Here is a 12,869-nt window from a genome sequence, read left to right as displayed (position 1 = left end):
TTGGTTTAAGAGCTAAGAGAATTTCAGAAAGCTCACACTGGTAATGGGCTAAGGGCACTGTCAACATAAGCAACACACCTATTTGGCATTTAAAAGATCACCATCGACTTGAAATGTGTTAAATTTAAAAAATGAATAAAAAGTAGTTTCAGGTACTACATGTGCTCTTGAGTGCCCACGCCACCTTTTACAATAAAAATTTCCTAATTTTTGAAATGTTTTTCTTTCTCCTGCTTCTCTGAGCAAGACCCACACAAATACCACAGGAAAATGAGAGAGACCAGGTAGGGTGAGGATATGTTTACACTTAAACCATGAAACTAGTAGGAGAGCACTTCAGTCTCCCTGGACACTCAATAACAGACTTAAAAGTGGCCATTCTTCAACAAAAAAACTTCAAAAACAGACTTCAACAAGAAACTGCAGAACTGGAATTAATTCGCAAACTTATCACCATCAAATTAGGCCTGAATAAAGACTGGGAGTGGCCGGGTCACTACAAAAAATAATTTTCCCTTTGTTGATATTCACCCCTTCTTGTTAACTGTTGGGAATGGCCACATCCACCTTAACTGAATTGGCCTCCTTAGCACTGACCCCCCACTTGGTAAGACAACGCCCATCTTTTCATGTGATGTGTATTTATACCTGCTACTGTATTTTCCACTCTATGCATCTGATGAAGTGCGTTATAGCCCACGAAAGCTTATGCCCAAATAAATTTGTTAGTCTCTAAGGTGCCACAAGGACTCCTCATTGTTTTTACAGTGGTGTAGACACTCACTACAGCAATGGGAGGGATTCTCACATTGTTATAGTTAATCCACCCTCCCTGAGGCCATGTCTACACTTACAAGCGTACAGCAGCACAGCTGTACCGATACAGCTGTGCCACTGTAAAAGCGCTCATGTAGCCGCATTATACCAACGAGAGAGAGCTCTCCCATTGACATAATAAACGCAGCTTAACGAGTGGGAGTAGCAATGTTGGTGGGAGAGTGTGCTCCGCCGACATAGCACAGTGCACATGAACACTTATGTTGGCAAAATTTATGTCACTTGGGGTGTGTTTTTTTCACACCCCTGAGTGACAAACATTTTGCCGACATAAGCACTAGTACAGACCTGATCTGAGATGTGGTTCCTAGGTCGATGGAAGAATTCTTCCATCAACCTACCGCTGTGCACATAGCAGGGGGTTAGGTCTGCATAGCTACGTCACCAGGGGTGCGGATTTTTCACACCCCTGGGAGACGAAGTTAGACCTATGTAAGTTTTCATTGTAGACCAGCTCTCTTCAAGTCTGGGGAAAGTAACCTGAGTGTTCAAGCTAAATTCAAGGTGTTAAAGATTGTTAAACATAACAATTCTACATACACACACTGTAGGAGACCACTTAAAACAAAGTGGGCAATTAACACCTCTGCAGTTGTAGAACAATGGAGGGTTAGCAGGCAGTAGGGTGTATTACAAACTGTAATGAGCCACAAAACCAGTGTCTCTGTTAAAACCATGGTTTTTAGTGTCCAGCAGAGTTATAAATTTTGACGGAAAATGACTGTTTATTCTATGAAAACAGTGAAAGTTACTATACACAAAGTGCTGTCAAACCCACAACGTAAACTAGCTGAAACGACAGAGAAAATATTTATCTTCTGTTAATCTCTATCATCTATATTCATCTTTTGTGTTATGTGTAACAGTAGTAGGTCAAAAAATTAGTTCTAGGTGTAATTTTTAGTTTGATTGTGTCCTTTGACATGTTGATAGATCACGTTTATTAGACCTGGACAGGGAAAGTGTAACTCGTGTCCTCAAAGTCAGCAGAAGTAGCTTGTGATATACTGGTATGAGTTTTTGGAATTATCTTTCTCGTGTACACAGGGCTTAAATTCAGCTGGAGTTGTCCAGAGCGGAGCTCCGGTAAATTTTTTCAAAGGCTTTAGGCGGAAGCCCCGAGCCCCAGCACGCCCCACGGGGCAGGAGCCCCGAGCCCTAGTGTCCCCTGTGGGGCAGAAACCATCAGCCCCGGCACCTCCTGTGGGGCAGAAACCCCCAGCCCTGGGGCTCCAGGAAATACTATATGAGATTTTAAACCCTGCATGTGGTCCAGTGTTTGCTGACTGGTTATCAGATTAATATGGTTATACTTCACAGTTTATCTTTATTACATTTGATAGTGTAATGCAGAGATTCAAAATTTTCCTCATTACAAAATATATTGCAGATCACCTCTTGGCTAGGAGTTTGTTGAACCCTCTTTTATGCATAGCAGATAACCAGAAGCTACAATTTTAGTAATTATCCTAAAGGCTGGATGACATCACTGGTATTTTATCAGCATTATGGTTTCTCTGAAAGCTGATAACTTTTTTTTTTTTTTTTGATTTGTTGGCCTGATCAAGTGATATTGCCAAAGTCACTTGGATTTCACAAGGCATGCCATCCATGCCTTCTTCTCTTCCTCTCTTCCACTCACACATTCTGTGTAGGTATTTCGAGACGGATTCCAGGCATGCAATGGTTGACTATGTGCTTGAAAATGTAGCATTACACACATTGTATCATTTATGTCATGGTTAGAAAATTTCTACACATCTAGTCTACATGGTGGGTTTTTTTGGTTGTAAACGGACTAGTTTTCCTATTATTATTGCTGTCATTTATTACTCATATGCTGGTAGAACCCACAATATGGTAGGTATTGGGCACTCACAAAGGAAGACACAAGTCTCTACCCCAAAGAGCTTACCCGTTTGAGTAGGCAAGCAACATAAATAAGGGTGAAGATGGGCAAACAATCAAAGTATGTACAATATACTTCATACTCATTGTTTTTTTCAACAATTAAACAACACATCAGCTATACTCAACCTATTCAGGATAATGGGCCGATTGCTTGTAGATGTCAGGGAAGGTCTGAGTCCTGAGAGGTGAGTGGCAGCCTTACGGATCAGTTGAGCGAGGATGTTCCATGCATGGGGGCAATATGGAAAAATGCATAACTATAGTTATGGGAGAAGCAGATCTGAGGGTGGGCAGGGCTGACATCACTGGCGGCATGCTGCCTCTCCTCCTCCCTCCCCATTACAAAGGAAACCAGCAATACTAATACAGCTTTAGGGAGGCATGGTTTCTTTTACATCTTCAAGGAGCTGGAATGTATTGTCTCCTCTCCTCCAGGACCCTTCACCTCCCTTTTTGCTCTTTGTACTTTACTCACTCATGTCTACCCCTGTTTGGGGGGCACAGAATATTTCCCTTCCTCCTTATAAAAGTTAGTGGGGTGTGATGAAAAGAATTAAAAATACCTTTAAGGAGTACCTGTCTGACTGATTTTTACAACAGTAGAAGCAGATTCTGCGCTCAGACACACTCATGCAGCTCTACTGAAGTCAAGGGAAAGAGTATGGGTGTGACCAATGACTCAGTTTGTCTCCCTGACTACAGCCTGTATTTAGTGCTGCCATTACAGATTTATGATGGGTCTAATGTCAAGATGCTACTTCACCAAGCACCAATCTCTCTCCAGCCATGAATCTAGCATTTTATACTAGCAGTCAAGGTTCCTAATGAATCCCACAGTTGTTGTGCTTTTTTGCTGAATAAATAATTACACTAATCTGCACAGAATACTTACGCTTCAGGATGTTTCTCTGCTCTAGCTCTTCAGTTGTGGGCCTCTGGCTAAGTCTCCTGTGAGTACAAATTAAATGACCATTTATAAACCAAGATTTCTCAATCAAAGGTTAACAATAAAAACAGCAGGTTGCTTTGTTAAAGTCTGCAATGCAACTCCTTTAATTAGTCTTTTAATGCTCTTCATTTTCCACTGAGGGGTAGGTGTGCAACTGCACGGTTAATCTGAATGCAGTTTCTACAACTGAGCACATACACTGGGTACTGAGCAGGCATATGTCTAGTTTGAGGCATGGTTGGCCACTTAGATATGCCAGTGACCAATGTGAGGATGCAATCATGATAACTGTGTGTGCAAACCTTTAAAAAAAAAGGCTCTAAAATACTCCACTTTGGGATCTAGTTTGATGGAATAATCTGTACAAAAAACCCCCTGTACTGTATTGTAATATACTGTGCAGCTGTTGAAATATTTTCATGCATTTATAAATTCTTTCAATTTCATTTGTTTTAAACACAGCAAAATGCACACTACTGACTGAGTACTACATATTTGCAAACTCTGGAGATTTAAATCAAAACTATTTTAGTTACCTACATGCCAAAAAGTATCTGAACATTTTAAAAATGTCTGAAAACCACTTATTTTCAGGCTCGTATCCTATAAAACATGGTTAATATTGCCATAAATATACTAAAGAAATTCACTTCTGGGCTGCAAACAAGCAGGAGAAGTTTCAACAGGAAAGTTAATGTTGGGTATCTGTGCAAGTTAGGAGACCCAGAGGCAGCTTCTCTGTCTAGTAAACTCCTGTGATTCACCAAGGAGCATCACTGGCATAATTAATCTAATCATGTCCACCAGACTGCACTAGAAAACCTTAGCTGGTCTGTGGGAAAATGGAAGGAAGGGGCAAAGACAGGGGTGGGTGAGCGCATGAAACTTCAGCAGGGGCTGGAGCCACAGAGGTAGGCTAGAAAGTGGAATTGAGTGGCTGAGCTCTGCAGGATGGACTTTCTGGTAAGAGAAGCAGGTGAGATGTAGCTACAGGGGACTGGCACTGAATAATGGAAGTTCCCCACAAATACATAGTATTCCATTGATTTGCATTGTAGAGAAGAAACCTGTTAAAGCAATGGGCTGCAGTAACTGTGTATATATATTAAAGTAGCCCAGGTCAATGGAGGACTGAGTTATGCACAAATTTTCAAGTGTGCACATGACTATCTCCAGCTTACAGAGTTTGAACAAAGTCAGACAGGGTTAAAAATGAGTGATTTTAATCTGTTTAGCAATCACTCATTGTGAAAAGTACATAGAAAATTTGGACCTGATCCAAAGCCCATTGAATAACAACAATATTAATAATATAAAATAATATAGTACCTAGCGCTTATATAGTGCTTTTCATCAGTAGTTCTCAAGACTTTCATTGACTTCAGTGGGTTTTGAATCAGACCCTTAAAGTGCCAGGTGCTGACTGAAATGTTAAAAAGTTTGATAAGAGTGTTAAACTTCATAGTGCTTACACAGGTTTACACTCCCCTTTAAGTGTAAAGCTCTACATGAACATAACCATGTAGCCACTAGGGTGGCGTAATAATCTATTATCCATGGCCAAAATTCAGCCACCTCTGGAGTGGAGCACATCAGTACCACCACTACTAAGCAAGGCAGCTTAAGACAAGAAGTTAAGAACAGTGTATTCATTTTAACCTATGGTTAACCTATGGAGGAAATGTAGGTAAGCACAATATGATTACTGGAGTTGTAATTTGGCCGGGACACTAGTGATAAGAACCACATGCCTATATTTATTATTAATTAATTATTATTATTATTAAAGGGAAAGTGCCCCATGAATTCCACACATATGATCATCACACCTACCATTAAGGAATAAAACATGTTTTTTAATCTGTCTCTCAAGTACACAAAATAATTTAGTTCATGCCATAAGAATGTATCAGATGCTCACAGACCTGGCAACCCAGAATATCCTGCACCAAATACCGTGGCTGCATTTAAGATGTGATGCCAGTGTTCTTGTTTTTTTCCCTACCTCCCAAACCCACCCTCAGATTGCAATGGATACCTCACTAGCTTCGTTCCAATCTGATGTCTGATTTCCTGCCTCTCCTCCTCAGAGGTACGCTGCAAGATATTTTTGTCTTCCAATTCTTTTTTAGATGGTCTGTTGCCAAGTTTGATAGCAAGAGTATCCCTACGACGGATTTTACTTGCCAAAGAGCCTGAGGAAAAAAGGAGGGAGACAGTCAGTTCATTCACACTCAGGTTACAGATGCAAACTATCAGCAAGAACTTTTAATACATCCCCACAGCAGCCGCTTTTTCCACATGCAAGAGAGGAATTTTAATTAACCTCAGAAGAAAAAGAGTTCCAACTTGGTTCATGCAATAAAAGGCTGAAGGACTCAGAAAAGAACAAGCTGACCGCCAAGATGTTCAAAGGTAGTGAGTGAATTTCCAAGCTTCACCCATCGTCTGTGAAGTGATATGATAAAAATGAGAAATCTGGGCTTGAATCTACCTGAAATCTGATACATTACAGGTTACTTTATTTTCTTTTTAAAAACAGCATGTTTAGCAAACTGCTTCTCTTTTCTTAAGCCTTACACTGTTCAGTCTAATTCTCCTCTTCTCCCTCACTCCCCCTCCTCATTTTTTAATGCTACTTAGCACTTTTATAGTGCTTTTCCTCTTCAAAGCACTCTGCAGACATGACCTAATCTGTGAAATTATCACACAACAGCAAATCCATTTTTTAAAAGTGCATTTAGTGCATGTAAAGTATTTTAGATGGAAAGCTGTGGGGGCTGTAGTCATCTATTCATTAAAAACCTGATACAGCATGGACAATGACAATGCAAGCCTCCCAACACTGTCCCACCAAAATACTTAAACTAAGGGTGGGACCCAATCTCAAAAGAAATCAACTGAGCTACCCTGTACCCCTATGAATAACATTTTTCATACTGCTTGCCTTGTATTGGACCAATGGGCAAATGAATGAAATACTCAAGCAATCGCATAACCGAGACTGCCATTCCCCTGCATCCCAACTCAGCACAGTGACAAACAGCTTCCTCCTGATCATTCCAAGATAGGTCACTCCGATGAAATTTCAAAACTTTCACACACACAGTGTATCATCTGTGCTAAGAGAGTCAAGTGCCTGAAAAATCCATAACCAAAGATGAAGGAGGCTCTTCCAGAAAATAGCTGAGTTAAACTACCGGCTCACTGATGGGTTACTTTTGCCATTCATATAAAGTGACCATCTCTCCCCCACACATCCCTCTTTAAATTGTCTTACTTTCTGCACTTGTGTTGTCATCGTCATCATCGTCATCATCAGTGTAGAGTATTGGCCCATCTGAATCGGAGTCACTGGTGTGGCTCTCTTTGCTGCTCTCACTTTCCGGACTGGCCATAGGCTCAGGAGGTTCTTCTGTTGGTTGAGGACTTGCTAGGTTAGGAGTCTCCTCTTCTTGGTCTTCTTTGGTAACTGAACTGTTGATACATAATAAAGATGCTGTAACATTAAGGTAAGCAACACAGAACACCAAAAGGAGACCGCCTGGATAAGCAAGCATGAAAATACAAGCTGTTTTATTCAGACTGACTTAATCTTATATATAAAGAGATGCAAATGGTCTTAATGATGAGCTGCACCAGTAATACATAAAATGCATTGACAGCCAACAATCGGAGGTGTATACAGTGCAGGAGATTCTCTCCTGAGCCAGAAGTCTGCTTGTGGTAGGGGGATGGGATGGTACAAAAGGGCCAGTTCCAGCTTCCTGATCTGAAGGCCAGCCTGGCTCCATCACTGACTGCTGCTACTAGGTAGTTCTAAGTTACACCACTCGTGTATGCCTCTCCTTAGTGGAGCCTATATCAGTGGAGGACTGGGGCAACTGAGTACAGCTGCACCGTGCCCACTGCCCTTCCACCCTCTGTGTGGGATGAGAGGGAAGGACAGAGGCACGGGGGCTTGATCGTGGCAGAGATGTGCTAGCCAGGAGTTCCCCTATACCAGGGGAATTCTTTGCTGGTGATTAGCATCTGGATTACAGCCCCTTTATGCCATCTAAGTGCAGAAACTAGAACTGCTTAGTGTGGTTGTGAATGATGCTGATTTCTCTTGTGAGGAAAACAGAGCACGGTTGTGATAATGGGGCTGACAAGTTTACCCTAATTGTGAGCTCAGTCAGTAAGACATTACAATAACCTAAAATAACAAATGTTGATGAAAAGTTGGTCAAGTTGATTTCAGTAATTAATGTTATAAACAGGTGCACGAGAACCAGACATAGACACTAAATTAGTCCAAACAAAAACAAAAACAAAAAAAAAAAAACGACCACATTGATATGATTCAAGAACTATGTTGAAATCATGCTTGGTAAAAATAGAAGCTGCACAACCAGAAATTAATGAGCCAAAATTGGTGTGTCGGATACTAGGCCTAATTAGTGGACAAAATAATGAAGGGATGGGCTATTCCACCATCATTCCCTTTTTGGGTCCTTAAAAGAAAGAGACTGGGGTGGGGGTGTCAATGGAAGAACAGATGGAGACTACTGGAGTGAGCTTTACCCTCATGGCTGCCAACTCCACCATATGCTGGGACCCCTCAGATCTTCTTTGTCCTAATCCCGAGGGATATTCTGACCAGACTGGGCCAGAGAGAGGGACCCAGTTACATCACCACTCCAGATGAATCCCAAACACTGCTTTAGATGAAATGGGATCAGACTTTAACAACAGACACAACAACAGCAGCTCCAGCCCATCTCAGCTAACTTCTCTTCTCCCCAAATGGACAATTATTGCCATCTTTGATACCATCTAAGAGACTGTCAAACAAAGGGGGGTGAAGGTTTCCTTCTAAATTTTCTCCAGCTAAAGGGAAAGGGAGAAGGGATGTTGTTAAAATGAAAGCCTTTCTTAATACTTTACATTTCCAGTGCTTTAACTGTTCTTCCTGCTTCTCTGTATCTTTGATAAAAGGTTGAATGATTTTTAACTGTACTTGCCATGGTACTAAGAAGGCTACGGTCTCTGGATACCAAACCCCACACCTTGTTTAACACTGTTTAATGCTGACCGTGACTGGGTTCAGGGGCACCAGAGCAGGGGGGACAGGGGGCTATGGCCCCATCACTTTTAAAAGTCGGGGAGCTATGCCTTAAGGGTGAGTGATGGGGGGGAGGGGGCAGACAGGAGCGAGTGCGAGGTGGGGCCTTGGCGGAAGAGGTGGTGCAAGGGCAGGGCCTCACGGGAAGGTTATTTAGGGTTTGGTATTGATGCCCATCACTGTAATATTTGGGCCCCTTCCTGTTACTCAGAATGGCAATAGTGAAGTCCCTTCTGGACTTTAGAGTCTCTGATTCTTCTTCCTTTCTGGTTGATAAAAAAAAATACCCCAAGCAGATATTTCTATTATTATTCTTATAAAAGGGTGGGAGAGGGGAGCAGTTGCCATTGCAAACGTCATTCTGGTTATGTTGAGAAAGCATTTTCGAGTTTCATTCATGTATTTTGCCACTTCTACTTTTGACTGGGACATGGAAGTGTAAAGGCAAGTGAAAATGAATAATAATGAAAAACAAGTTAACTAAAGTTTTGGATCTGATAGGCAAAGGTGCAAGACTGCAAGCATTTCTTACTTTATCTGAATCGTTTCGCCACCCCTTGCAATGAACTGAGCACCTTATTGCTTATCAACGACAGTAGAGTCTTACCATGTTGTGTTTTCTTCACTCCTATCCAGGCCACTGTCTAGGGCTGCCCTGCTAAGGTTTTCATTGTCTGTTTCATGTTCAGTCTGGAGAAGAGGATTAGAATCTGAGCCTGGGACAGATGCTTCGGTGCTAATGGGTACATCTGGTGTTTCTGGAGAGTCAGTGGACTGACTGGCTGAAGGAGGAGAGGAAGGCGGCGGCGGCAGAGGAGGAGGAGCAGTGGGAGGAGGAGGGACAATCAGTTTGCTCTGCTGGTCTGTATCTTCAGCTTCAGAAATTATGAAGGGAGGTTGCTCTGGATGAGAGTTTTCCACCTTTGTTTCTAAACTGTCTGCTGCTGCATTGGAGGTGGAAGAAATGTCCCCATCTGCATGGGTTCGTGGGGTTGACTGCTTCCCGGGTTTTCTCTTGCCCCTGGAAGTTCCTGATGTGCCCGTTTTACTAGGTGCTGTCTCCTTAGAGGCTTTCGGATGAGATGATGTGGATGAAGGAGATTGTGAAGAAGATGACTTGGAGACAGATGATTTTTTTACGTGAGAGGAACTAGCTAAAATGAAAAAGGACAAACATTTTACAACCTCAGAAATGCAGTTTTTCTTTAAACCATTTGAACTGTATCGTGACTTGATATTTTAATAATAAAACAACTATACTTAGTACTTCTATAACTCTAAGCATTTGACAAACATCAGCTAACTACTTGATCCTCACAAGTCCCCTGTGGGGTAGGTAAGTCTTATTAGTTTCAGTTTTAGAGGTGGGTAGAGGCAGAAGGTGTAAGTAGTTGCCCAAGGTCATTAGAGCTGAGGCTAGAGATCCTGATTGTCATCACTGTGTGGTGACCACTAGGCCAATGCCTAGTAATAATCTTAAAAATCCAGTTGTTTAAAATAATAACACAGTTGTCCTGACTGAATAGCTAGCTACACATCGGGAAAAATTTTCAGAAGTGCTTGGGTGACAGAAGCCTGTCTCATTTTCAAAAGTGACTCAGAGACTTATGAGCTACTGACTTTCAGTGGGACTTAAGCAATCAGTGCTAAATTACTCTTGAAAATGAAACTTAGTTTCCTAAATCATGTAGAGGCTTTTGAAAATGTTATTATGTCTGTGTATAAGTCTTGATTCACAATCATTAAAGCATGATTGTACTGTACATCCTCCTGTAGATGTACATGAATGTAGAGCATTTGTGAGAATTAGTTGTATGCATTCTGTGGAGAACTAGTTCCAGTGAAAACTTCCCTAGTCCCTCTTTTCTAAACAATGCTGGCCCCAAAAAGATACAAATAATCCCAGTTAGTCTGCAGCTAAAGTTAATAATCTTCAACACTAACCTTTCCTATTACGTTTTTTTGTCAGAGTATTATAGACTGTCATCATTATTGCCATTCCATAGCACCTTTCATATGAAAATCTAAATGCACTTTATATCATCCAATTATGTCTTGCAATGTTCTTGTAAGGCTTTTCTCCCCCATTTTACAGATGAGGAAACTGAGGCACAGCTAGCTGTTTTGCCCAAGGTCACACAATGAGTCAGTGGCTAAACTGGGAGAGAATACAAGAATTCTGACTCTCATTTAAACACAAAACATACAATTAAATCCTTTTAATCAAAACACTGGTGAAGTCAAACACAATTTTTGGTAAGGGGAAATGCACTAAAATTAAGACAATGGGAGCATTTAAAAAAGAATCACGTAACAGATCAATGGATTAACATTCTGAGAATGGAATGGGGTCAACAGGTCCCACACTGAACCAGGGTGGGGAATAGAGGAATACTGCGCTAGGAGGCCCTGGTCCTCAACAGATGCAAAGCATGTTCCCAGTGGAGGAACATTTTAGGGGCACTGGCAGCCCAGAAGGAAGGGGTGGGGGAATGAACTGTTCTGCACTGCACGTGGCACCAGGCAACAAGGCTGATGCTGAGAACTGTGCAGGGAGTGGCAACAGCTTTGTGAAGGGGGATTTGGGATCCCTCGCTCTTTGAGAGTTGAAAGCCCTGAGACAGATTGACTAACTGAACTGGACACTGATGACATGTCTACATTGCTGTTAGACACCCAGGGCAGTCCCATGCCAGCTGACTTGGTTTCCTGGGACTCAGGCTGAGGGGCTGTTTAATTGCAGAGACAGGGTTAGCTCTGGCACCCTCTCACCTCACAGGGTCCTAGAGCCTGGGCTCCAGCCAAGGCATGAACATCTATACTACAATTACACAGCCGCTTAGCCAGAGTCAGCTGGCACAGGCCAGCTGTGAGCTTTTAATTGCAGTGTAGACATACCCTAAGAGACTGAGGAGCGTCTGCTTATCCTGTAACCATGCCCCAAACTGGAGAGCATCAGACTGATAGGAAATGACCAGGGGGATACATAATTTGGGGTAACTCAGTAACTGGGCTGGCCACGTTGAGAGACTCCTGGGGGCTCTGGGCTGGTATCTGTTGGAGTGGGGGTTCCCCCCCTATGTTGCCTCCCCCCCAGCTCCTTTGTAGTGATGAGCTCTGGAACATGAGGGGGTGAATGAGGCTGCAGCTGGGGCTCCCTCTGGGATGACTTGACTGGCAGAACTTGTAAAGTCATGAGCTGACCACTAGGCCAGATGGTCACCAGACCTTCCTGCTACAGAGTAGAACAGAAGGCTAACAATGTGTAACAGAAATTCACTTAACTGTATCTTTAAAACAGTAGATTATGATGGGAACCAAAATAAAGCTATTTGCCAAACTTATTTCAGTGAAATAAGCTCATGATACAAAAACAGCTTCCGCTGCATGAAGTCTGAAACAGGAAAGTAATAGAGAAAGCCTATTATGCCATTTTCTCCTCTAACACAATTTTATGAGGTACAGACATTTAGAAGGTTCTCTGGTATAGGGTGCGACCTTAGGCAAATCACTTGCTGCTCTCTTTATGTCACAAACTAGCTGTAAAATGCACAAAAGCAGGACCTGACTGTAAAGCAGGTATTGCATATGAGCGGAGCTTTAGGGGTAACTAATTTACAAATCAATCAATCAAAAAGAAAAGAAATGTAAAGGCAGAAGTGGGAACTTGCAATGGAAACAAATAGTATCTTATTCCTCCTCAATATTTAGTAGAAACCTTTCTGTGAAGGTGAAGGGTGCTTACAAAGGGCTTAATCCTGCAAGATGCTGAGATCCAGCATACAGCTTGATCCAGTAAAGCATTAAGCACAGGGTTGAAATCAGCGAGGCTAGACACATGCTTGAAGTTAAAAACCGGAACAGAATCTACAATCAATCTATAATAGTCACTGGTTAAACTTCAAAAGGTGAGGGTATTGAAAAATCTTGTCTCTTTCTTAGAACCTCTCTGGACTTGAAATCAGGCTGGAAAACTGCAAGAATGTTTCCCTGTGACATCGCCTGCCTAATTTCAGCTGGGTCAGAAGTATTATCATTCTTGTCATTGTTAGGGCTGGCTGAAAT

The 12,869-nt window shown here is 42.0% G+C and overlaps 1 protein-coding gene across 1 annotated transcript in view; it reads right to left on the bottom strand.

The window, feature by feature from the left end:
• PHACTR2 (phosphatase and actin regulator 2) overlaps positions 1-12,869 on the bottom strand; it is a 143,504-nt gene that overhangs the window by 25,223 nt on the left and 105,412 nt on the right. Inside the window, exons 5-8 of the mRNA XM_077813155.1 lie at positions 9,412-9,958; positions 6,978-7,174; positions 5,736-5,892; positions 3,641-3,696 (exon numbers count right to left, since the gene is read on the bottom strand). Coding sequence (XP_077669281.1) covers positions 3,641-3,696; positions 5,736-5,892; positions 6,978-7,174; positions 9,412-9,958 — 957 coding nt within the window. The remainder of the gene's footprint in view (positions 1-3,640; positions 3,697-5,735; positions 5,893-6,977; positions 7,175-9,411; positions 9,959-12,869) is intronic.

Source organism: Eretmochelys imbricata, chromosome 3, assembly GCF_965152235.1.
Source record: "Eretmochelys imbricata isolate rEreImb1 chromosome 3, rEreImb1.hap1, whole genome shotgun sequence".
Classification (NCBI taxonomy): domain Eukaryota; kingdom Metazoa; phylum Chordata; order Testudines; family Cheloniidae; genus Eretmochelys; species Eretmochelys imbricata.
The sequence above is the reverse complement of the archived record's forward strand: the minus strand, read 5'-3'. Positions and strand labels throughout refer to the sequence as shown.